This window comes from Rhinolophus ferrumequinum, chromosome 17, assembly GCF_004115265.2.
Source record: "Rhinolophus ferrumequinum isolate MPI-CBG mRhiFer1 chromosome 17, mRhiFer1_v1.p, whole genome shotgun sequence".
Lineage (NCBI taxonomy): Eukaryota > Metazoa > Chordata > Mammalia > Chiroptera > Rhinolophidae > Rhinolophus > Rhinolophus ferrumequinum.
This window is the reverse complement of record NC_046300.1, coordinates 41,450,626-41,478,434: the sequence shown is the minus strand read 5'-3', so window position 1 is coordinate 41,478,434 and position 27,809 is coordinate 41,450,626. Positions and strand designations below refer to the sequence as shown.

The window sequence follows — 27,809 nt, the reverse complement described above, 5'->3', positions numbered from 1 at the left end:
CTTCTCATTCAAAAACCAGATAAGGTTTAGAGAATACCTTAAAGAAGGTTAGAAACATTCTAAATAAAGTAACACTGTTTAGGTAGCTTGGTTTAATAAATACGAAGAAAAAACAATCTCCCCATGTTTTGATAAAAGACTGAAAGATTGCCAGAACAGATTTCCATGCTTTCCTAATGTTTCTTCTCTTATTTTTCACTTGAGGTTCACAAAGTCATTTAAACGAAAATTGAGCGAGAAAAAGAAAATTGAGCATGAGACTCTAAAGTCTTATTTACTATCGACAAAGAGAAAAACTGCTTCTGAATGAAAGGCACTGGAGTTCTCCTAAGTTTAAGCAACGGATTAAAACACCACAATTGTAAGCCCAGGCTCAGTCCTTTACCATTATATACTACTTACTGAATACTCATGATACTGCATTAAAGAACAAAACATCTTAAAGATACTATTCCTGCTCTGAAAATGTCACTTGGGGATTTAGGCAAGCTATGAGATCTGAGCTTTATTTCTTCATTTGTAAGAGCAGTTTCGGGGAATGCACACAGGAAGAATTTTAATGATTATAAAATACAGTGTAGCATGTACAATGTATAATACCTACTAAGATACCTCTTCAGTTAATATGGAAAGAAATCAGATATGAAGACAGATTGATATAATGCAGTGCAGTCATTTCTATGAAACTACAGCTGTGATAATTTCTGTCTTTTAAAGTATGGGGCTGGAAGCTCAGGCCAGCACAGCAGTAAGAGGGCAAAGGTCTTTCTAAACAGCATTCACCAGTTTCACATAGCATTTTTTCATTTAAATCAGATAAAGCCCTCTAAATTGAATCCAAAGCACCTTGAATGAATTTGAAGAAAATTCTGAGTAGAAACCATGGCTCCAGAAATTTCTCTTCTATCTCTAGAGGCACAGAACTCTGACATTAACTCTCCAGAACAAATTAATAAAGAATTTTATGACTTAATACAAGTTTTGTCCTTGCTTAAAAATTAGCTTGTAAGGTTTCAAAAGGGTAAATATTTTTTTCTACAAAAACAATGGCAAAATACCCAATCTTCCACCACTAGCATCAAATATTGATGTTTGCTTAATTCTGTTTACTAGCATTTTTAATATATCTTCTTTTAAGATAATTATACTCATTGTAGAAAACTTTGAAAACATGAATGGGCATAAAAGAAAGCAAAAATTACTTGTAATCTCACCGCTCAGACAAAACCAAACCACATACTGTTATGAGGCTCTTTTATCCTCTTCCCTACCATTGAGATCAATGAAGCACGCGTTGAGACAAGGTGCCATAAAATCAAAACTGTCTTGATTGGATAAGCTACCATATGGAAGACAGGGGCCCTGAAGAGTCGCCAGGGTCTAAAGCAAACCTTGTGTATGAGAAATGTTCACTGTATATTTGTATGAGAGTCATGATTTTACTTTTAAAAAATGATCCTTACACAGTTTTTGAGGTTTCACCGAGATTCCAGTGGATTTACATGAGTTGCCAGGTAAGTGCCCCTCACTGGCTGCATTCGCTCAGGTACAGCTCTTCTTGGCTCCCAAAGTAAATCTCACATGGCAACAGAACTTTAATTTTGCTGACTTTCTGGTTCTGTCAAAAAAATTTTGTTTTCTCTTGCTGATTTTGTTTTTGTTTCCTATTTATGCACAGTTGATAAGTTACTCCTCACTGATGGCAGCACTGGTTGAGAATTTTATTTTTATGGTTGACCATTTGGTAGTCTCTGTTGAAGGGTGTGAAACAAAAAGAGAACCACTTTAGAGAACAGTTGGCTTTATATATGGAGCCAATGCCTATAAAGAAGCCCTCCCAGGAAAACTGACCTGATGCCTGATTTACAGGGTCCCTGGTGTATAGGTGGTAAGGAAGGTTACTTGCTTCCTGGTAAGCCTTAGCAAATATAGGGGACTTGAAGGGGACCCAAATTTATCAGCACTGAGGGTGAAATCTAGTGAGAGAGTTTCTTAGGTGTGGTTTCCTAACCTTGGAATAATAAAATAATAGGTTTTTAAAAAATCCAATCTAAGATTTTTTGTGAAAAATTCCATATAGAAACAAATATTGTAGCCTTAGTAGTTGCTCAAAACTGTATGGCTCTGGATTTGCAAAGAAATTTTAAGGATGTCTATATGATGTCTATATGTAAGTGTCTTACTGCACTTACATAAATAATCGGGTCAAACCTAATGAGACTGAGAATAATCTTCGGAAAGCATTTATGATCACTAGAAGGATGGGAGATTGTCGGCAGAAATTGTGAAAAACTAAAATGGTGCAAGGTTTTAAGAGTCCTTTCGGGGGAATGCCCAGTGTTTTACTGGATTCTCTGGGGGTTATCTGATTGTGTAAAGGTGTGCATCTGTCTTTGGCTAGGTTATTTTGCAGCTCTGTAGAGATGGAAATTACCTTGTGGACAGTGTTGGTGATGCAATTCAAATACATTATGTCAAGCAGAGAATATAGATTTCCTTAAGTCCAATTCTCATTTGGACTGATTTTAACATCATACTGGTTCCCAATAACTAGTTAATTAGTGAGTTAAATAAAATCTTTGATGACACATGTTCATTTTGTATGAGAGTCATAATTTTACCTTTAAAAATAACCTTTAACATTTATATCCTTACCTTTTATTTCTCAAAGCATCTAATTAAAAAGCAATTGTGTAGGTGGAGTTAGCCAGCTATAGCCTTCTGCCTATTTTAAAAGGCTCTTACAAAAGAGCTAAGAACTATTTTTAAAAGAGTTGTAAAGAACAAAAAACCAAAGAAGACTATGGATGAGAGAGCCTACGTGGACCTCAATGCCTAAAATATCATCAGGCCATTTACAAAAAAAAGTTTGCCAATACTTGCTTTAAAGTTCTAGCATCTCAGTTGGCAGTGATAATCTTAATATGAGTGATTACTCTGACAATATAGAAGAGACTGAGGATTAAATCAGCATTTTATCAGGAAAGTCCAGTTAGGACCCAGACTGGGAAAATAGGCACCCCAGAATTAAGGAGCTACCCAGAGATGTAACAGGGATACTTTATTTGATGACACAAAAGGTTTCCTTAAAAAAAAAATCTAAGAGCATTTAAGTGTTTGTTACTTTATAAAGAAACTGTTTAATACTATTCTTTCATTGAGTATGTTTTAGACATCTCAACACTGATTAAAGTTTACTGAATATACCCTTGGGCAAAAACAAAACTGAATACAAGTTTCGTGAGAATCTAATTTATGAAATAAATTTATATATTGCTGAATAAATACAACATAATCTGGGCAGCAACACAAAAAAATGACCTACTAAGTTCAGAAGTATCTCTGACAAGAAGATATTTTCTCCCTCAGTAATACAAACCTGAGGGAACCAATACTTCCTTCATTTTGTTCAACACTGTGGAGTATGGGGGATGTTAAAAATTTCGTAAGGAAATAGATTTTATCCTTCCAAAATTCCTGGGGAAAGACGTCTTTTAAAAACTTATTAACATATATAAAAGCAGAGAAGATAATGAATCCTGTGCAGTCTTCAGTCAGCTTCAATTATTAACTCATGGCCCACGCCCCCCTCCTTCCCTGCAATTATTTGGAAGCAAATCCCAGACAAAAGATGTTCTTTATAAAAACCAAGGCTAATTCCAGAGGCTTTCCCATATTATTAAAGCCTATTTCAGCTGTGAGACTTCATGAATACCACTTTATTTTTCGGATAAAATGCCTAATGTTCTCCTTCTCTTCCACCCTTTATTATATTACATTAATAAAGGATCCACTGGGGGGAAATGTCCGAAGACAATGGAGCTTGTTCTGTTCCTATAGAGTGACCTTCCTGACTGACTGGATACGTTTTTCCCAAAATGGCAAAAGATGGGAAAAGTAACGTTGAGTCAAGGAAGAACAATAATAAATCTAATAAATCAATTACTATCTGTGGTCCTAGATGGCAGAGAATAGATTTGCAAGGAAGGCACTAACGTTAAAATACGTCGTATCAAAAAAAAAAAAGTGTTGTATGGGTTGGGCATCCTCAAGGAGTCACTTCTCCTGCTCTCCTCCCTCTTGCAACCACTTCAGCCAAAAAGTCCCTAACTACATTAACCTCCCATTGGGATTCAATAAGAGGTAGGTTTTGTTTTGACTTCAGCAGCTCTCTTTATGCATAAGCAAATCCCCATAACCAGCCAGTGGGTGAGGGAGCAGAAAAATGACAAAGCAAGGAACTGGAAAGAGTTTTAAAATCTTTTGAGATTAGTATGGTCATATGAACCTCTAAATAAGGCAAGTACTTTCTTTTTACTGCTTAGAACTAATTCATTCAGGAAGGAGAGCAACACAGGCTTTTGCTTAGAGCCAGATTAGAGTTAGGAGGTTTCAGGAAGGAAGAGTGTAGGCACTGACCTTCTTCTTTAGAAACGAGCTAAACAGCCTGTCCTGCTATCCGAGACACTTACCTGAAGAAGTGCAATAAGCAGGAAGGTCGCTTATTTAGTTAGGCTCTGCCTACCTCAAAGGAATCATGCCCACAATGTCATCCACCACCTAAGGGGCTCAAAGGGGCCACAAGGGGCTGTTTCACAACTGCAAAGTATCACAAAGCCATGATGGTAATACCACCCCCTTACTCAAAAAAGGGCCAGGTAAACTCCAAGTCCCACCTGCAGAATCTACAAAATTTATTTCATAAAATGAAATGGTATAATAAAATAGTCTTTTTGATGTCATGAAGCAGAGTATAGAATAGTGGTCTCCAAAATCAGGTCCACAAAAGGGTCAAGTTGTTTTCAGGATTTCCAAAGGCCCAGTGGAAACTGTACATTTCCTCACAATAAAGCTGTATGGGCAGATCAAAATGACAAATATTTAACTCTGTCTGGAATTATAACTACTCCAGATGGTACCGCTGTATTAGTGCTTCAGAAATGCTGACTGGCTCTTCGTTCCGACTTTTTTTTTTAAGGAAAATATATGGTATTTGTAAACAAACATTTTCAAAATAGCAGGCTCATGCGGAAAAAAAATATAAAGAACTTTTGGTGGACAAGGTTGATTTAAGTTTTATTTTCTAAGTGATGTCACGCCTTCAATGTTAAAACACTCAAATTTCGAAAGTATAAAGTAAATCATTAGAATATGCCCAAGCATATTCTATGTCTGGAAAACTACCACCTGGAGGTTAATAGGTAATGCTCTGTTACTATACTTGAGGCTCTCAGGAATAAAAAATAAACACAATTTTCCACATTCCAGAAAATATGAAAATTGCTAAAATGAAGAAAAATGACATTCAGTGGGCTATTTCAAGTCCATGTGAGAAGAAAAAGGATTTGTCTCAATTTATTCTATCCAAAGCATTACCAGCCATAAATGGCTTGGAGGTGGGGTCGGGGAAGAGGGATAGGCTGGACAGATATGAAGCTATTACAAAAAATTGAAAATAACCTGGCTTTATTATTCTTTACTATTTAATTTTCCACTAAACTGCATAGAGCCCTAGTGGCTCCAAATATTCTTTAGGAACAGCCATATGACTCAATATAGAGATACAACCAAAAAAAGAGTAGAAAGCAAGGTGAAGACTGACACTACCGGTATTAACTGGCTACTTATAGAAATGTATAAGAAATGTATCTTTCCAAACTTCTTTAAATTTACCATCAAAAAACAAGCAAATGGCCAGTTTTTCATTCCTTTACCCTTTCTTTTGAGATACGATCATATTACAGTATTCTATTGTTTCACATCATTAAGCTTGGACAACGTGCCATATTCTGTTAGTAAGATGGGCTGGAAGGCTGCTGCTAGTCTGCAGAGGACATGGATTTGCACCCTTTGGTCGTGGGACTTGTGTGATTTATGGAGCTTAAAATGAATCAATGTTTAGTACCTAAGAAATAGGGCTGGAAATTGCAGGGTTGAGGTTGGAGATTAAAAACTAGAAGGTGGGAGGTGGGTAGGCCGATAAATTCCCAGACATCCGATTTTTACAATTTAAGAGTTTTCACAAAGCATGATGTATTCTTTAAATATCTGTAAGCCTTCGATCTTGATTTTACTTGTCAGAATCCAGTAATAGATGCCATCATGTTCACTGGTCTGATTTTCTTAGGCTCAATCTACTTAAAATACTTTTTAAAAAATCTAACATAAAATGACTTGTTCCAAAATAGAAGCGAGAGGGAAATACTGTTCTGAGGTTTCAGTATTCCACTAGAGCAGGGGTGTCCAAACTGCGGCCCGCGGGCCAACTAAGGCCCGCAATCCATTTTTTATTGGCCCGCAGCAAATTCCAAATATATATATAGTTTACTTAAATAAACCGGGTGAGGCAACACGTACTTCACCTCGAGTGAGTGGCCCGGCTGTTTGTGTATTTTACCGCATACGGCCCTTGGTGAAAAACGTTGAAAAAAGTTTGGACACCCCTGCACTAGAATATACAGACTTGCCACAGTATTTAAATGGGTAAATTAGCACAGGCGATTGCTTAAACTCTTAACTGTGAAACAAGGACCTATGGCCACAGGTCAACAATCTGTCGACCTAGTGAAACTACTCATAAAATAAAGCTCCCTAAAAGTAATATAAGACCAATTCATTATAATTATTTTAAAAAGGGGAGGGAGGAGAGACACACATGGAAGGCCCTACATTCACTTCTGTTCCCAGAACCAGTATACAGTGTAGGCTCAATGAATGTCTGTTGAATGAATCATTAAGAAATAAAAACAAAATTGGATCTCCTCAAATACATGCTTATTTTGTTTAAGTCTATAGCTAGTTGTTGTTCTGAATTGGAACCTTCCATTCTTTTGGATTCAGTGTTTTACAGGGCTACCTCTGATTGCTAGACAGTGTTTGTTTATGAATTAATATTAATCCTCTAAGGATTGAGTTAGTTTCTGAGATTCTACAGCCACGTAAAAAGTAAAGTTACAAAAAAAAATTCCACAGAATTCCAAATTACAGTTGCAAAAGACCTTAAACTATAGTGTACCCCATGATTCAATAAAACTAGAAATGTCTGAGGGGAAAAAATCATCACAATTAAAACTAGGACTAAGAAGCAATAAATACGAAAGACCTCAGTTTACAAGCCATTTTTACAAAATCCCCACGAAACTGTCTCTCATTTGTTCCTGACTTCAGCAGCCGTTCAAGAAATAAACATTTTCTATCTTCCCACAAATATGTTCTGACAAAATTACTTTTATGTCCTTATGACTTGATAAAAATTAATTTGCAAAACATTTTAAAGTTAAAATTGACAATTTGTAGACTACTAAGCTAGAGGGTTGGAAAACAGAAGTCACAATTAAAATTTCTAATAACTTAGTGCTTTCTCTTGCACATTGAAGGTAAAAGTTTAATAAGACAAATTTGTCCATGATTAATTGATAACAAATATTCTTTCATGATAACAAATATTCTTTCAGTGTCTCTTTGTAAACAAAATTGAGATGGGGATATTGGTAGGCATTTCATTTACTCTTTTCAATAATTATACAATCGTTTTCTCTCAGGGTGTTTTAAGTTGTAATTATATTGTTTCTGGTATAATACACTAATATTAAGGTAATATTAATAATGCTTCCTTTCTAGAATTTTAAAATCAAAAAATGACTAAGACACCCTAATTTTTTAAATGTATTCCAATGTAACAAGAGCTATATCTGATAAAGGTTTAAAAAGATCCCACTAGGCAAACTCTTTTTAATGCAGTTATCTAAATCACTTTATTAACAGTTAGAGATTTGCTAGAGAACCTCGCAAATTAAACAGCATTTAATTTATAGCTCCTGTGTTTGCTTTCTCTTTCACTGAAAATAGTGTTAAGATAGTTGCCCTCCAAGGGAAATAAAAGAAAAAATGAACAAATTGGACTATGTCAAACTAAAAGGTTTTGCACAGCAAAAGAAACCATCAAAAAAACGAAAAGAAAAACCTACCGAATGGATGAGTATATTCACCAATGATATATCTGATAAAGGGATAACATCCAAAATATATAAAGAACTCATATAACTTAACACCAAAACACCCCAAACAATCCAATTAAAAAATGAGCAAAGGACCTGAAGAGACATTTCTCCAAAGAGGACATACAGATGGCCAATAGACACATGAACAAAAGTTCAATGTCACTCATCATCAGAGAAATGCAAATTAAAACCACAATGAGATACTGTGCTTCCCTGAAAATAAGACATAGCCAGACAATCAACTCTAATGCGTCTTTTGGAGCAAAAATTCATATAAGACCCGGTCAAATATAATATATAATACCGGGTCTTACACTAATTTTTGCTCCAAAAGACGCATTAGAGCTGATTGCCTGGCTAGGTCATATTTTCATGGAAACAGGGTATCACCTCACACCTACCAGAATGGCTACCATCAATAAATCAACAAACAACAAGTTTTGGTGAGGATGTGGAGAAACGGGAACCCTCATACACTGTTGGTGTGATTGCAAATTGGTACAGCCACTACGGAAAACAGTTTTGGAGGTTCCTCAAAAAATTAAAAACAGAGCTGCCATATGATCCAGTAATTCCTCCTCTGGGTATTTATCTGAAGAAATCCAAAACACTAATTTGAAAAGATATATGCACCCCTATGTTCACTGCAGTATTATTTACAATAGCCAAGATATGGAAGCAACTTAAGTGTCCATCAATAGATGATTGGATAAACAAAATGTGGCACATATACACAATGGAATATTACTCAGCCCTTAAAAAGGATGAAATCTTACCATTTGCTACAACATGGATGGACCTAGAAGGTATTATGCTAAGTGAAAATAAGTCAAACAGAGAAAGACAAATACCACATTATTTTACTTATATGTGGAATCTAAAAAACAAATGAACAAACAAAACAGAAATAGACTCATAGAGGACAAACTGATGGTTAGCAGAATGGAGGGGAGTTGGCGGACTCAGAGATAAAGGTGAAGGGATTAAGAAGTACAAATGGTAGTTACAAAATAGATCCAGGGATGTAAAGTACAGCATAGGGAACATAGCCAGTGATATTGTAATAACTATGTATGGTGCCAGGTGGGTACTACACTTATTGGGGGGATCATTTTGTAAGTTATATAAATGTCTAATCTCTATGCTGTATACCTGAAACTAATATAATGTTGAATGTCAACTGTATTGAAAAATAAAATAAAAAAATAAAAAAAGAAGTTGCCCTTTCCATAAATCACATAAATGTAGTATAGCTGAATCATATAATGTGATGACTTCCGCTTCTTATTTGAGAATAGCACTGGATTCAAATTCTATGGCTCAAAATTTTAATTACTCTTTTCTACTGTTTGACACCTTCAATTCTGATTAAGTACGACAATGTCTTTAGCCAAGGAATTAATGAAGAGGTTGAACAGGACAGGAAGTATCTTGCAGCAACCCATCAGAGAGAGACCTTATCCTAGGCTGGTATTTATCTGAGTTAGTACTCTTTTCACTCATTCATTCACTTACTCTGTTATGAATAAACAGTTATAATTTCCCCCAAAGATATAATGAAAAACTGTTAAGTGCACCGCTGAAATCTAGATACCATGTCTTCAGAGTACCTCTCATCCACTTGTATAATAATCCTATTAAAAAAGGAAATGAGTTTAGTCGGGGATAACTTAAATTTAGAAAATCTGTTTAATACTTTAGTAATTAGGGCTTCTTTTATAAAGCACTTATTTATGTATTCCTAACACAACACAACTGGTCTTTAATGGTAACAATTTAGTGAGACTGAAAATGTGTCTATTTTCCAAAGAATTAACAGTACCTAGAAAATACCTTTTTATACCTAATTTTAACATCAATAAAAAAACTTAAGCATTACAGTTTTACCTTAAGACTCAGTGTTTTTAAAACTTTAGACTATCAAGTAAATGTTAAAAGTACACATATACACCATACAGTAATAGCCATTTCACTGTACATTTTTTACTGATTTCAAATTCCAACTTATTAATTGGTAGGCCATACAGATTAAGCTCATGTAAATTAAGATATGCTACTCTCACTTAAGGCAGATTTTGTTCCTGTAAAATAACATGTAAATTAAAGCTTTACATGTGGAATAATATTGATTATATTTAATGATACCACACTGGACTTAAAACAGCTACTTAAAAGAACTCCAGAATGAATTCTTTTGAAAGCAAATAATCACCTGACAAGAAAAAAATTCTGAGATGTTTCCAATTAAAATTATACCAGCTGGAGAGTGAGAGTCTGAGACAGAACAGTTGGCCTGTTAATAGCTGTGAACCAGCTCTGACAAAAGACTGCTCACATTCTTGTATATCTGTTGGAATTTAGGATTAATTTCCAGGTGTCTATTTCCATGATTACCCAAAAGAGAGAATAGCCAGGCGCCATAGAATTCCACAGGCCTCCACTTCTTATTTACACATAAACTTTCCAGTCTGCTACCCACAGCTAATCCACAGGAGTGGACTCTTCTGCCTCGGGGAGTCTGATACCTACCTGATGGGCCTATCCCAGAGCTGGCCCCGCTTTACCACTCCCATCCCCTTTGTCTACAGCTAATGTAAATCCTTTCAGAAAGGCTTACATCTTTCTCCCCGCTACTTGATTTATAAAAATTCTTGCAAAACTCCAGTTACACAAACATGTTATCTTTCCTACCTAGCCATGGGGCTGGTGGTTTAGACTTCATGTCCAAGACCGGTCTTTTTCCTCTTTGCTAGCAATGGCCTAATAAATCCTTTCTTTTAAAAAGACTTTTAGCATGGAAGTTAAAAATCTTTTGTTTAACACACTCTACCCAAAGTTGTGACTGTCTAAATCCAGATTTTCTTACACAGTATTAGTAATTCCAGTTTAAGTCAAGTAAAATCCCTCATTTATTTTCTGTACGTAGTTTGTAATTGAAGAATTGTAATCAGTTAAGAAACTGCTTTTTAAATCTAATAAACTGACAAGAAACAGAATATATGCAAAGTTTGAGACCTGAGTCTCTGCCCATTTCTGAGAGCCTTAGGAAAATGTATTTTATTTTTTCAGAGCAGTTTTAAGTTCACAGCAAAACTGAGCACAAAGTACAGAGTTCCCTTTACTCCCTGACTTGCCACATGCAGTCTCCGCCACTGTCAACCTCCTCACCAGGGTGGTGCATTTGTTATAACTGATGAATCAACCCTGACTGCTTATCATCAAAGTCCATAGGCTACATCAGCGTTTACTCTACGGTTTTGACAAATGCATGATGACATGTATCCCCTATTACAGGATCTATCATACAGAGCAGATTCACTTCCCTAAACATCCTCTGAGCTCCATCCACTCAGGTAGGAAGAAGGGGAACTTGGAGGGGATGCAGAGAAGAGCCATAGGCTGGTAAGTGGACTGGGGTCAGGGTGGACTAGGAGATGACCAGAAGAACAGGGTGGATAAGATTTCCTTATCCTTGAGAGGAGAAATCTGAGGCACAATGGTCAACACCTTTAGTGAGCCTTCCCAAATGGTGGATGACAGGATGGGATGATCAAATGTAGATTCGAAGGGTGGGAATTTTTCTCTGTTTAGTTCACTTTTAAATTCCTAAGCACATTAATAGGTGCTCATAAAACATATGCTGGATGAATGAGCCAGATTTAACCTAAAGAGTAAAACATTTAAGTTGAGCAGTGAAGGAGTTCCCTACTGATTGTTATCAGCCTCTAGAACTGATTGCAAAATCCTATCTCCGGAGGAAATCAAGTCTCTGAAGGTGGACCCAAGTCAACACACATTTCTTGAGTGCTAGAAGTGGGAGGTGCTCAGAAGTGAGTAACAGTGTCTTACACATTATCTAATCTAGGAGAGCAGCAGATGTACAGTTAGTCATGAGAACAGAGGGAGGCAATGCTCAGAAGTGAAGAAAGATGGAGACATGCACACCAGTGGTTCCTCAAGCTGCCTGAGCAGGAGACTTTCCAAAAGAGACATGCACGGCGCCGTACCAAACCTTCTAAGTCAGACTTTCTAAGGTGACTCTGGGATCTGCTATTTTTCCTAAGTCTTAAAAAAAAAAATTTCAATTATAGCTGACATTCAATATTATATTAGTTTCAGGTGTACAGCATAGTGGTTAGACATATATATAACTTATGAAGTGATTCCCCCTGGAAAAACGTATTTTATTTTTAAAACCAATCTATACATGTCTGTTCATGTATATTCATATACATGATATTCACCTGAGCCTCCTAAAATCTAAAGATCTTGAGAGGTTATATTGTGAAACAGCCTTATTTAGTAGATGAGAAACCAAAGGTCGGGCATGTTAACTGAATTCCCCAAGTTTCCTACCTAGTTGTGGTAGGGCTGTGGCGATAAACCAGGTCTCTTGAGCCTCAGTCTCTCACGAGTATTATTCTCCCTTTTAGAGACCACTAAAGCCCTAGTGGCAAAGCAATCTAGAGCCCTTGCCTCCCTTCAAGGTGAAAATGTTCACTCTGATCAGTCATCTGAGAACCACAGCCATCTGAGAACCAATAACGTTTTTTGCTTACTCTAATCCTGCTTTCAGGCCCCAAATGAAGTAATTAATTGAATATAATTCTTTAGGTCTTGCTCATTGTTTGAGGTATAAACAGCGGCTCTGGATGTCCTGCACTTGGCTTTACTCGCTATTTTTCCTTATCAAGCTCCAAAATTTAGAGATAATCTGGCATATAATTAATTCAGCGGAGAATAACGCTGAGTCAAATGATGCAAGCAATTTAATACAACTTAAGATAAAGAGGCAAAAATTAGATTGTTTCATAAAATAACCTCTATTTGATAAAATATGTGCATTAAAATGTATGATAAATTTAAATGCAATGATGTAGAATGTAAAAGCAGCATAGTTTAGAAAGAAGTATGTAATAAAAGTTCCCTGTTCCTCTGCTGTTCTCTTAAATTTTGTGACCTGATTGGCAGTTCTGTGCTTCAAAATAAAAACGGAGCTTTTAGAAATGAAAAGAATTATCTGAAAATACAGAATTTTGGTAAACTTCCTCTAGACTACCCAGCCCCCTATTTCATTTTCACATACTAACCCATGTAGTCTTTACTTCTTAAAGATTTGTTTTCAAATTAACAGCTTCCTACTGTTGCCCACTCTGCTCCTAATTGCTCTTTCGTGAGTATCATCTTAGAGTATTAGGTCTTTCATTCTGAACACCTCATCTCCAGGGACAGCCATAAACAGAATAAATGAAAAGCCTTTATCTCTAGGAAACCTAAAAAAACTCCTGTGAACCCACCTGATAACCAATAAAAGAGGATAATATGGGATCCAGTTCCTCAACAAGGAGGAAGGTTGCACTATCTTTGGGGACAGGGGGATGTCAAAGATATTTAATGTTGAACTTCAGTTGGGCAACAAAGCAAATTCTTCTCGTTTTTTAAATTACAAACAATGTTATAATACATTTATATATATCTCTGTGAACTTCTATAAATATACTGATGATGTAAATTCCTAGCAGTGTATCAGAAAGTATATAAGGTTTTACACTTTGACAGAGATTACCAAATGGTCCTCCAGAAATTACAGCATATGTTTTACGCTTTGACAGAGATTACTGTTAAGCCATATTTAAACCAGGAGCAGAAACCTTTTCTTACAAGACATCTTGTCTTTTTTGGTTTTTATAACTATTTATTTACTTTTTTCTTAAATTGGGGAATATTGGGGAACAGTGTATTTTTCCAGGGCCCATCAACTCCAAGTCAAGTCGTTGTCCTTCAATCTAGTTGTGGAGGGCACAGCTCAGCTCCAAGTCCAGTCGCCATTCTCAATCTTAGTTGCAGGGGTGCAGCCCACCATCCCATGTGGGAATTGAACCAGCAACCTTGTTGTTAAGACGTTGCGCTCTAACCAACTGAGCCATCCGGCCGCCCCAAAAGCCATCTTGTCTTGATCCTGTCTTGCCTTATCTCCTAGGGGCCTGTCATCAGCAGGCCTGCGAGGGCCTGGATGGTCTGGACGGCGACCTGGGGCCGGGGTGTGGAGCTGGCGGGCTTGGTCGTGCCCTGAAACCCTTTGTTGTTGAAGGGGGAACAGCCTCGTTCACCCCTTCCTATAAAACTCCACACCCCTCTTTGCTCGAGGAGGTTATGATCTTTTCCCTCTGTTCTCGCCTGACCTCCTGCTGCTCAAATGCGCCAAATCAATTCTAATACGTAGACCTATCTTGGTCTCCTGCAACCCATTCCTCCTGCCGTGCCTAACAATTAGCAAATTGTCCTCCAGAAATTACAGCAATTTACAGTACTATCAACAGTGCAGGTGAATGACCTGCCAGCTCTTTGGGGTAGCTGGTTACACAACAGAAGCTAACTTAGACATTCTATTACATCTTTGCTACCCCCATTCTGATTACTAGCCTCTCCCTTATTCTCTAATTTACCAACCTTTTTCCTATTCCTGGCACACATCAGGAACACTCCGGGTTTTTTCTCGCTGTACCCTCTACCGGGAATGCTCATTCCTCAGACAGTTGTATGGCTGATCTACTCACCTCTTTCAAGCCCTTCCTCCAATGTCTCATTTTAAATGAGGCTTCTCCTTACTATCCCATTAAAAATGGCAGTCTCTCCCCAGCACTTCCAATCTTCCTTACCCAGCTTTGTTATTTTTATAGCCCATCCCTCTCTAACATATTCTACAGTTTCATTAGGCTTATATTTATTGTCATCTTCCCCAACTAGAATGGTAGCTGCATAAGGGCAGAGGATTTGTCTGCATTGTTCACTGTTACCCCAAGTCTATCTCAAAGTCTAAACCCTGATGCATAGACTCAATAACTGTTCAATGAAGAAATGATTTGTTTACACCACCCTCTGTTCCCATCCTGTTCCAGACAGGATATACTGGAGGTGTCATTTAATCATTTCTGGTATGAATTAAAATAATCTATGACAAACGTTTTTAAGCTTTAGGTCAGAGTTCTTGACCTCTTTCCCTCCAGTAGTCTTAAGGGATATAATACATTCACGAGTTCACTAATTTTAAAGAGACGAAGGTATTTTGAGCACTGGGAATAGGGAAACACAACTCGAAACAATCTCCTTTTGGGGCAGTGTTGTATACTTCTCATCAAATCACTAGCTATTTCTTTTTAATGGAATTCAATTAAAAAGAAATCCTACAATTACAAAATAATGTTGGCAGACTTTTGTATTTTTCCCTTGGAATGTGACCTTTATGTGGCTCTGAGCCCTATGGAATGATGAGATTTAGGTCAAGAAGCAGTATGAAGGTTTAGATATGAGGGGAGTTTTATTTTTTCTTTCAAAAGTTCACTGTTTAATATAACGACAGCCCAATGTAAATAACACTTGTTTAAAATACACAGCATCTATAGATGACCAAGTGATTACACATGTACGTTCTAAATTGCCACTGTAAATTCTGGGCATTTGAACAAATAAACTTAGGCAATATCATTTGTACAATAAACTTGGCCTATTCCTTAGGCCAAAGAATTGTCTGTAATGTTTGCATTACATATATGTTTTTAACATAAACATACAGATGTGCAGTGTTGCAGGGTTATTAAGAAAGGAAAAGAGAATTATTAATCTTTAGAACTGGTCAACATCCACAGTATTATAATCTTATGTGTTTAAAATATAGATATGTTCAACATTTATAGAATGGGTTCTATAATGTCCCACTTTTCTAAAACTCTCCATTTATTTCTTAGAATCAGTTACATTTGCCCCTCTTGAGTCTTCCTTCAAAATGTTCATTCTATAGTTTAGAATGAACTCTTCACAAAGCACAGTAGTTTGTGTTCTTCCTATCTGGGTTGGTATACCCAGATAGTCATATTAAAAATTCCAGATGCTGGAGCAAGTACCCCATTTCTGAACATTTTAATCATTGTTTCATTAAGAGTATTTTAGTACATCAGAGTTGGTGAACAGTATGAGTAAGTGAGAGAGAGAGGTGGGTAGGTAAGGAAGAAAACGGTTTAATCTACAATCATTTACTCAGGTACTAAGTATATATATGTATGTGTGTGTGTGTGTGTGTATATTTTATATATGTATTCAAACTTTCTCTTCTCATGAATGAATGCAGTCAATGGAGAAAATCAAATCAAATCAAGAATATTTAAAGAATGTTCTACGTTTCCCTCTTTCCTCTAGATTGTCAATAATGAAGAAAAAGGAGTTAACTTCTATTTTATTATCGGTCTCTACCCTCTGTCCTTTTAAGGGCTCTCTTAAAATTCTTTCCTTCTGACCACCCCATTCAACCTGGGCTAGCATTTTTAATAAAACATAGATATGTAAACTGACCTTTTGTAACCTTAGAATAAGCAGAGATGTGCCAGGGTTTTAAAATCCAAGATACAGAACAAACAACAGAAAAAAGGGGTACAGATCAGAGGCACAGATCTGTTGACAAAGTTGGCATTTAAATTATCAACCACAGGCATAAGAGAGTAATTCAATACCAAACTTCAGAGTGAAAAATCTGTTCAGATCTTAAAGTCCAATGGCTCAACTGCAAACTATTAATAATGTACATTAACTTTAGAATCAGGTAAAACTATAAAGAATCTGCTTTGCTTTAGCATTTCTTAGAAAATATGTATCATTTATAAAACCAACTCAAAAAGCATGGTAAAAATCAAGCTTTAGGCCATTTTCTACTTAAGAATATGGATGAAATGTGAAAATGGTGGTTGTGTTGCATAAAGCAGATCATCTTCCTATCCAGTTGTATCTCAGGGACCTGTTCTGCTTATCTAGAGATATGAACTTAGCACTGAGATATATGCTCACTGCTTTACAATTCAGAAAACTAACAAGTCTTTGGGAAAAACACACTGAAAACAAGTAGCTGAGTGGTTAAGAACCTTTTTTTAATGTGAGAAATATTTCAAATGGCTCTAATCCAAATTCTTATTTGTTATGAACGCCTGGCATCCTCAAATTTAACCCAAGCTTTTCCCAAGCTGCCAAGGCAACCCAAACTCTTTTGTTCATTGAAAGAAACACTTATTTTCTGCTAACTATTTAGCCTAAGAGAGTGGGCATGATACTGATTCTACACTGAAGCAGCCCTCCATACAGGAGTCAGGACATTCCAGTGTGCTCTGAGCATGCCCACACAGCCAAAGAGCTCCCTGCATTCTGCCCAAATAGCTGTGGGTAAAATGTACAACTAAGGAAACACGTAACATGCTTCTCGATTATTGCAACCTTACTTGAGTCAGTTCAAAAATAGCAAATGCCCGTGGCTGAAATCTATTGCTGAAAAATGCTAAGTTTCAACAGCTCAAAGCATTTCCTGTGTCTGTCTATTCAACCAGCCCCCACTTAAAGCTGTAGAATTATAGAATTAAGGAAGAGAATTCAATAAAAAAAGACAGATACACACACATACACAACATACGGTTTCTGAGGAGAGTGAGGGTTCCATGCTTGTGAGGGAGAAGGTGGAGGAATATGCCGAATAACCCTCGGGTTTCTCCCAGATTTGAACATGCTGTACTGTGCCATGAGGTCAGCAGAGACTGACTCCAGCCCTGTGAGGCTGAATTCTACCCTGACAAAGCAGTATCACTGTAATATGAAACAGGAGGATCCAGGGCATGTTGGCCGCTGTACAGAGTGGCTGTTCTAGAAAGTAATGGCAATTCCAAAACAAGAGATCTCTGCTGTCACATGAGAGAATTTTCAGCCCAGTTAAGCAATACGCACCAAAAATACTTTGAATCCCAAACATAAGCAGCTCAAAATATTAAAAGGTACGAAAGAACTTTTCTCCTTGAACCTATTTTGTGTCTGGAGGAAACACACAGGAAATAAAACATTTGAAGAGGTACTGGTTATTTGATTTCTATCAAATAATACACGGACTCTAATGTGAGACAAGACACAGTGTGCTGAGCACTGTGATCCAGCTAAAGAACCCCAACTTTCTCTGTGACTTTACAATGGAGCATGGAGGATATTCTGAAAAAATCTTTCTGGTAACATGTATGCCACAACCGAAGATATGGTAAATAACCTCATTTCTCACATTTACCCCAAAGGCAAAGTTTGCTACAAACCTAACGCACATTATTGTTTCTTTTCAGGTCACCAAGAATGTATACAAGTGTACTGTTAGAAATAAGGGAAACACTAAAAAAGATCTTAAATATGAAAAGGAGCCAGAACACAGAATTTCTGTCAAGACAAAACATAGGGCAATGTACATAATCCTTGACATCTGTGGTCTCCCTTACATTAGGGAAGTTCTACTATAGATCAAAAGTGATCCAATCTTTTTCACAAATAAAATGGAGCCAGGAAACAGTAGTAAACACAGGGTATGGTGATGAAATAAAAACTGCATGACAGCACCAACAGGAAGGTCAATTTGTTAGAAGTTCTTCAATAGTTTAGTGTTAGCACAGACTGAATGAAGTTGAAATTTTAAATAAATTGAAAATTTTATCCTATGTCATACTATCACTTAAAAAAAGTCTGTCAAAGCTCACTGTTACTTATAGGAAAAAGTCCAAACACTTAGGTACGTTACACAAAAAACATGGCGATCAGGTCCCCGCCCACTGTTCTCATTCCATCTCTCCAGTTATTGAACAGTCACTATTGCCATTTTACATGCAGAGAATGGAATAATAGAGAGGTTAGTTACTTGCCCACAGTTACATGGCTAAGTGGCAGGGCTGGGACTTAAAGCCACATCACACAGTTCTGCCTCCACGTTCTCACCTACTATGCAGTTTGTGTTTACGGTAAGAGCTCTATCTTTAAGGAATCAGTGGAAGCAGAACATGAGGAAGCACCTACAGGGATGTCCAGAGGAAGCGAGGAAAGTGTATCACTACGTGCTGGAGAAAAGATTCAAAGTTAGAGGCGGAACTTGAGCTGAGCTATTCATTCAAATATTTGAGGCACTGTTTGGGCTCTGGAGAAACGTCAGAGAACAAACAGATTATGCCTATATTCTACCTGGGGAAGATAGCCAATAAACAAATGTAATAAATACATAATGTATTCATTGGTGATAAAATGCTATGAAGAAAAATAAACCAAAATAAAGGGGATAGACAATAATGGGACCTCTCTGATAAAATGATATCTAACCAGAGATCTGAATAAAACCATGTGGATATCTGGGGAAGGGTGTTTCAGGGAGAGATGTGAAGTTCAAGGGTCCTGAGATAGTACATGTTACATATCTGACATATTGAGGGAGCAAAAAAAGGTCTGTTAATACATAATGTAGGTGGGGTAGGGAAGGATAAGGAAGAAACAAAGGAAGTAAAAGAAAGGCTTTTATTTTACTGCAAGATACACTAGCTTTAATTTTATAAATATTAGTTCACTAATATCACATTTAAAAAGGAGATATATATATTCTTACTATTTACAGATTTCCAAGTTTTTTGGGATCTATATTTGTACCCAAACACATGACAGATATCTTACAATTTCTAATACTATTTTCCCATTCTTTAAGAAACTTACTTAAATAAAGATATAATCCAGCATCTTATTTAAGTCTAGGAAATAAAAATATCACCCAACAGAAAAAAAAGAGTAGTTTCAAAACAGGTAGTTTTTAAATATTGGATATGCAGTCTCCCTTATGTTTAATAAGTTTTGCTTTGGGTCATTTCATAAGGACCTCCGAAAAAATAATTTACTTTAAACACAAATTTTTATGTTGGTATTTAGACTATCAAAAGAAATTTTGATTCCTGTATTAAAATACACAGGGAACAGTGCCCAGAGAGGTCATTATTATCCATCAAAAAGGAATAATTAATTGTATTATGTTTTTGAGTTCTGAGAGTCTTTCTTATAATCTTAACACAATACCACAGAAGATAAATTTGTGAGGGAAGAAGTAAGACATTCCTTTGGTGTATGAGTTTTAGTCCAGTGCCAAAGCTAGGAGACAAAGTAATGTTTTCTTCTATGAATCACAATAGGAACAAAAGTGGGCATCTGGTAAATCATATAAACCTGTACAAGTAAATATAACACTATATAGCTACAGACTTTAAGCCAAAAGTGAACAGGCATTAGTAGGGGACAAAAAGAGTTAGTCATACCTCATCAATAAGGGAAAGGGATAAAATTTTTACACCTCTAAATTATTCTCTTCAAAGTCCAAGATAAAACTTTCTAGTGGAGGGACCCTATATTAATTTATTAAATAAGTGTTATATGTGCCAGGCACTGTTTTTGGCATTTAGGGACAAAAAACATGAATAGATCCTGCACTCTACTGATTTTAGAGATTATCTGCATTTTCTAGACTACTATTTCTCAACATTTAAACAAACCTCACATCCTCTTCAGTACATTCTTATTCTGTATTATATGTACTCTCACCAGCCAGGAATCTTTTATTATGCTTTGCTTTCTGTAGTTTGTATTTTGAAAATAAGAATTATACTTTTTTTTTACAATTATACATCTTATCAGAGATTCTGATATCTAGAGCCTCCTAGGGGTATTAAGAAGTACTATTCAGATCAAACACATCATTTTGTAGTGTGAAACTCAAGGCTTTCAAAGGAGAAGTGAATGACGCAGTTGTGGCCACATCCGATCTAGAATCCATGTTTTCTGATTCTCCATTTGTGTTCTTTCTACTACACCATGCTGTTTGTTGCCCTCCAACCATCTTTTTCCCACTTCATGCGTTCATTTATTCATGTTACAGCAATTTGGTTTCTCTTGCTTACTACTGGTTAAAAACAAAGGAACAAAGAAATGAGCAAAAAACAAAAACAAAACCACAAACATCCTCAAATTTTGCAATGTACTCATTTTGTAGGATATTGCTGGTTTGGTATTTCTGCCTTCTACCTCCACTATATAAATACTCTGCGAGGGGCTTTTTGGGGACAAATTACTTCTTTGGATGCTGTGTGACAACATGATCAACAAGATTCCTTTCCAGACCCAGAAGTAATTCTGAGGTGGCCAGCAGTGCTATATGAGCTCTTTTGTGTATTTTTTTAAATTGAGATGTAACTGATGTGTAACACTGTAGTTTTAGGAATACAACATGTATTTTGAAATGATTACCACAATAAGTTTAGTTAACATACATCACCACACATAGTTAAAAAAAGTTTTCTTCCTTTTAAAGATTTTTATTAAAATACAGCTAACATACAATGTATCAGTTTCAGGGGTACACCATAGTTGCTCAACATTTACAGACCTAAAGAAGTGATCACTGTGATAGTAAGCCCAGCAACTATCTGACACTGTACCACGCTATCATAATATTATTGACTATATTCCCTATGCTGTACATTACATTATTTGTTTTATACCCGGAAATTTGAATCTCTTATTCCCCCCTTCACCTTCTCCTCTCCTTTTAAAATTTTTCAATTACAGTTGACATTCAATATTCTTTTATATTAATTTCAGGTATACAGCATAGTGGTAGACATTCATATAATTTAAGAAGTGATCTCTCTGACTATTCTACTACCCACCCAGCGCTACACATAGTTCACAGCTATTACCACATTATTGACTATATTCCGTATGCTTTACTTTACATCTCCAAGACTATTTTGTAACTACCAATTTGTACTTCTTAATGCCTTCACCTTTTCCACTCTGCCCCCCAACACCCATTCCATGTATCACGCTGATAAATCTAGTACCCATCTGACACTATACATAGTTATTATAATATTATTGACTATATTCTTTATGCTATACCCTACATCCCCATGACTACTTTGTAACAACCAACAGTACTTTTTAATCCCTTCCTCTTTTTCACCCACACCCCATCTGGCAACCATCAAAATGTTCTCTGTATCTATGAGTATGTTTCTGTTTTGTTTTGTTCACATATTTTGTTCTTTGGATTCCACATATAAGCGAAATCACATTGCATCTGTCTTTCTCTGGCATACTTCACTCAGCACAATACCCTCCAGGTCCATCAATGCTGCCACAGATGGCAAGAACCCATTCCCCTCCATGGCTGAAAAATATTCCACTGTGTATATGTACCACCTACTCTTTATCCATTCATTTATTCATGGACACTCAGGTTGCCTCTGTATCTCTGGTATTGCAAATAATGCTGCAATGAACATATGGATGCACACATCCCCTCCAAGTAGCGTTTGGGTTTCTTTGGATAAATACTCAGAAGTGGAATTACTGGGTCCTTCTTTGTCTCTTGTTATATAGGCTTTGTTTTAAAGTCTAATTTGTCTGGTATAAGCATTGCTACCCTAGCTTTTTTCGTTTGTTTGTTTCCATTTTCATGAAATATCTTTTTCCTATCCTTTTACTTTCCAGCCTGTGTGTATCTTTCAATCTGAAGTGATTCTCTTGTAGGTAGCATATATAAGGATCTTGTTTTCTTATCCATTCAGCCATGCTATCTTTTGATTGGAGCATTTAATGCATTTACATTTAAAGTAATTGTTGATATACAGTAACTGCCGTTTTATTATTCATTTTATTCATTCATCTTAAAGAAGTACCTCTAAGATTCCTTGTAATTCTGGTTTGGTGGTGATGAATTCCGTTAAGTTTTTTTTTGTTTGGGAAGCTCTTTATCTGTCCTTCGATTCTAAATGATAGTTTTGCTGGGTAGACTAATCTTGGTTGTAGGTTTTTGCTGTTTGTCACTTTGAATATTTCTTGCCAATCCCTTCTGGCCTGCAAAGTTTCTGTTGAGAAATCAGCAGACTTATGGGAGCTCTCTTGTAGGTAACTAACTGCTTCTCTCTTACTGGTTTTAAGATTCTTTGTCTTTAACTTTAGGGATTTTATTAGGTTGGTGAAAAAGTAATTACGGTTTTTGCAAATTTTTTTTAAAAAAACCTTTAAAACCGCAATTACTTTTGCACCAACCTAATATGCTGTGTCTTGGTGTAGGCCTGTTTGGGTTCATCTTGTTTGGTACTCTTTGTGCTACCTGGACTTGTATATTTCCATCACCAGGTTAGGGAAGTTTTCTGTCATTATTTCTTCAAATAGATTTTCAATTCCTTGCTCCCTCTTTTCCTTCTGGTACCCCAATGATGCAAATGTTGGCATGCTTGATGTTGTCCCAGAGGCCCCTTAAACTCCCCTCATTGTTTTAGATTCTTTTTTTTTTTAATTAAAGTTTATTGGGGTGACAATTGTTAGTCAAGTTACATAGATTTCAGGTGTACAATTCTGTAATACATCATCTATATATCATATTGTGTGTTTATCACCCAGAGTCAGTTCTCTTTCCATCATCATATATTTGATGGATTCTTTTTTCTTTTTGCTGTTCCCATTAGGTGTTTTCTGCTTACTTATCTACTAAACGCTGATTGAATCCTCTGCTTCAGCTAATCTACTGCTGATTCCCTTTAATGTATTGTTCATTTCAGTTATTGTTCTTTATTTCTGACTGGTTCTTTTTTATGGTTTCTATTGCTATGTTTATGTTTTCTATCTCTTTGTTGAAGTTCTCCCTGAGATCACTGAGCATCCTTATAACCAGTGTTTGGAACTGCGGCTGGTAGATTGTTTGTCTCCATTTTGTTTAGTTCTTTTAATGGAGCTTTGTTCTGTTCATTTAGAACATGTTTCTTTGCCCATTTTGGCTGCCTCCCTGTGTTTTGTTTTTATATATTAGGTAAAGCTGCTATGCCTCCCAGTCTTAGCAGAGTGGCCTTATGTGGGGCCCAGTGGCACAGTCTCCAATCAGCCAAGTACTAAGAGTAAGAGAATCAAGGTCCTCGGCCAAGAGCCACAGCTGAACTCTGAGTCAAGGGCTAACACAAACTGCTAGCCATGTGAGAGAGGCCATTTGGGCCTTCCCAACATCCCAATGTGCCAGCCAACACAATGTAAAGCAGAACAACAACCTGGTCAGTCCATGACAAATAATAAATTGTCATTTTATGCCACTACGTTAAAAAAATGTTTTAAATTAACACCACAAAAATGACTTCTTAGCAATGTGCACAGGTCTATGAATTTGAAAACATGCAGAGATTCATACAACCACCAGCACAATCAGAGCAGTTCTATCGCTCTAAAAGAATCCCTTGTGTAGTTGTACCTAATGCCACTGCTAATTCATAATCCATTCTTTTCACCAGTTTTGTCATTTTGAGAATGTGATATAAACAGAATCATACAGTACATAACTTTTTGAGATGACTTTTTTCTTTTTTACTCAGCACAATGCCTCCTCTGAGATGTACCCAGGATGTTGTATGTATCAATGGTTCACTACTTTTTATTGCTGAGTAGTAATTCACTGTATGGATGTACCAGTTTGTTTAATCATTCCCTGGCTGAAAGACATTTGAATGGCTACCACTTGGGGGCAATTATGAGTAAATAGATCTGCTCTAAACATTAGTGTAAAGGGTTTCTGGAAATGTAAGCTTTCATTTCTATAAGTTAAAAACTTGGGATCACAATGTTGGGTCACATGGTCAGTGTATGTTTACCTTTAAAACAAAATCACCAAACTGTTTTCCAGAGTAGTTGTACCATTCTCCCTTTCCTATAAGTAAGCTTGAGAGCTCCAGTTATTCTCTGCATTCTTGTCAGCATTTGGAATGGTCAGTTTTTATTTTAGTCATTTGACTAATGGTATCTCATCATAGTTTTAATTTGCATTTCCCTAATGGCTTATAATGCTTAACAACTTTTCATGTATTTATTTGCCACTGTACATCCTCTTTTAGAAAATTTGACCATTTTTTAATTGGGTTGTTTTTTTACTAGTCAGTTTTGACAGTTTTTAAAAATATATATATATTCTAAATATACAAGCTTTGTCAGGTATGTGATTTGCAAATGTTTCTCCCAGGCTGTAGCATGCTTTTTCATTCTCATAACAGTGTCTATCATTGATTAAAATTTTTTAAATTTTGATGAATTCCTGTTTATCATATTTTTCTTTAATAAATCGCACTTGGGGTGTCATACCTAAGAACTTTTGGCCTAATCCAAGGTCAAAGATTTTCTATGTGCTCTTCTAAAAGTTGTATGTTTTATATATAGATTTATTGTCTACTTTGTGTTAATTTTTGAGGTCTAGGTAGAGGTTCATGTTTTTGCATGTGCATGTTGAATTTTTACACCACCTTTTTTGGAAAAACACTATCCTTTCTCCCTTGAATTGTCTGCATTTTTATCAATAATGAATTGGAAATATTTACATGGTTATACTTCTGGACTTTGTATTCTGTTCCATTAATCTATGTATCTATCCTTCTGCCAACATGATACCATCTTGATTACTGTAGCTTTACAGTAAGTCTTAAAACTGGGTAGAATACTTCACTCAACTTTATTCTTCTTTTCTAAGGTTGGTTTGGTATTCTAGTTCCTTTGCCTTTCCATATAAATTTGAGAATAAACTTGTCTATAATTACAAAATATCTTGCTGACATTTTTTTATTGGAATTTTATTAAATCTATGGGTCAACTGGAGAAAAATGACATCTTTACTATACTGAGTCTTCTAGTCCCTGAATGACATATCTCTGTATTTGCGTCTTCTTTAATTTCTTTCATCAACGTTTCAGCATTTCAACACAGAGATCCTGTATATGGTTTTCAGATTACACTTAAGTATCTCTCTCTTGCTGCTTTTATAAACAGTACCCGCTCCCACCCCCTGCAACTGTTCAGTGCAAGTATATAAAAGCTCAATTGGTTTGTGTGGGTTGACATTGGGTCTTTCAACCTTGCTAAACTCACTTATTAGTGTTAGAAATTTTTTGTGGATTCCTCGGGATTTCCTATGTAGACAGTCATGTAGTTGTGAATAGGGTCCATTTTATTTCTTCCTTTCTCATCTATATACCTTTAATTTCTTTTTCTTGCCTAATTGTACTGGTTGGGACTTAAGTACAATGTTAAAGAGAAGTGAACTGGGATGACATTATTTCCTTCTTCCCAATCTTAAAATGAAGACATTCAAGCTTATACCATTAAGTATGAAGTTAGCTGCAGCCAAATTTATTTCAGGTTAATTTTATGACCCACGATATGGCTTATCTTAATGAATGTTTCATTGGACCTGAAAAAAAATATGAATTCTGTTATTGTCTGAAGTGTGCCATACATGACAAAAGATCCTGTTGGTGGAAAGTGCTATTTAGTTCTACATCCTCCCTAATTTTATGCCTACTAGGTTCTATAGATCACAAAGAGGAGTGCTGAAGTCTCCAATTATAATCATGGATTGATTTCTCTTTTCAGTTCTGTCCATTTTTCTTCCAGTATCCGGAAGCTTTGTTGTTAAGAAAGTACTTGTCATATTTTAACAATTTTAGGACTGTTTTCTTAGTGAATTGATTTTTTTTTAAACCCTTATGCATTATCTTTATTCCTGGTAATTTTCTTTAAAGTCTGTTTTGTCTGATATTAATACATAGCCACTCTAGACTTCTTTTGGTTTATGTTTTTCATGGTATTCTTTTTCCATCCTTTTTCTTGTAATTTACTTATGTCATTTATATTTGAAATGAATCTTTTTAATAAACAGGAGATAATCAGATTGTGCTATAAAAATCCATTCTGATAATCTGTCATTTAATTGGCATGTTTACACTATTTACATTTAACGCAAATTACTGATATGTTTGGATTCAGATCTCCTGTTTCATTTGTTTTTTATTTGCTCTGTTTTTCATTCCATTCTTTTCTCCTTTGCTGCTTTCTTTTGGGTTATTTGAACATTTTTTAAGTATTTCATTTAAATTTATCTATTGTGCTTTTGACTATATTTTTTGGTAAAGTTTTTTTGTAAGTGGTTGCTCTACGGATCACAATATTCACGGACTACTTAGAATCAGCATTTTACCACTTCAAGGACAAGGTACAAACCTTATCATCAGGGTTCTTTAACCCTCCTTCCTTATGTATTATATCTATATACATACATGTCCTATCATACAATGTTATAATTTTTTGCTTTCAACTGTCATTTGAAGCATTCAAGAGAAGTATAAACATTTACTCAGATATTAACCATTTCTGTTGCTCTCCCTTCATTCCTGATGCTCCATGTAGTTTCCTTCTGTCCTAAGAACTTCCTTTAGCAATTTACAGCAGGGTCTACTCGCCACAAATTATTTTAGTTCTTCTTCATCTGAGAATGTCTTTATTTTATCCTTATCTATGAAGAATATTTTTGCTGGATATAAACCTAAGTTGAAATCCTGCCTTCCCCCCACCTGTCATCCCCCAGAACTTTAAAATGTAATTTTTAAAGTTTCCTTCTGTCCTCCAAGATTTCCGAGGGGAAATCTGCAATCATTCTTTTCAGTGGATTCTTTTTCAGTTACTGTATTTTTCAGATCTAAAATTCCCATTGGTTATCTCTTTTATTCCTTTGTAGAGAATTTCTATCTTTCTCTTCATTTCAAGAGTGTTTGCCTTTAATTGTTGGAACATTTTTATAATAGCTCCTTTAGATTCTTTGTCATAGAATAATTATGTCTGTATTTGGTTGGCACTGGCATCTTTTGACTGATTTTTTTCCATGTGCTTCATTTTCTTTTTTCCCCAAATGGCAAGTAATTTTTTATTGTATCCTGGACATTTTAAACACTGTTAAGAGGTTGTAGGTCATTTTAAAATTCTATGAAGAATTTTTCTTTTAGCAGGCAATCAATCCAGTTTTCTTTAGGCCATAATTTCTGATCAGCCTTTGGTGGACTGTGGTTCCTAAAATTCAGTTAAGTTTTCAAAGCCTTTGTAGTGCTATTTAGATCTGTCCCACATGTGCACCATTCT

At 35.9% G+C, this 27,809-nt stretch overlaps 1 protein-coding gene across 14 annotated transcripts in view; it reads right to left on the bottom strand.

The window, feature by feature from the left end:
- Positions 1-27,809, bottom strand: part of TMCC1 (transmembrane and coiled-coil domain family 1) — a 179,147-nt gene that overhangs the window by 37,892 nt on the left and 113,446 nt on the right. Inside the window, exon 1 of one of the 14 annotated variants that reach the window (XM_033131579.1) lies at positions 17,449-17,574. The exons of 12 other annotated variants lie outside the window; for them this stretch is intronic. In XM_033131579.1, coding sequence (XP_032987470.1) covers positions 17,449-17,475 — 27 coding nt within the window. In that variant the 5' untranslated portion in view covers positions 17,476-17,574. Of the gene's footprint in view, positions 1-17,439; positions 17,575-27,809 lie in introns of those variants that run through there. One more of the 14 variants, XM_033131578.1, reaches the window with a different exon arrangement.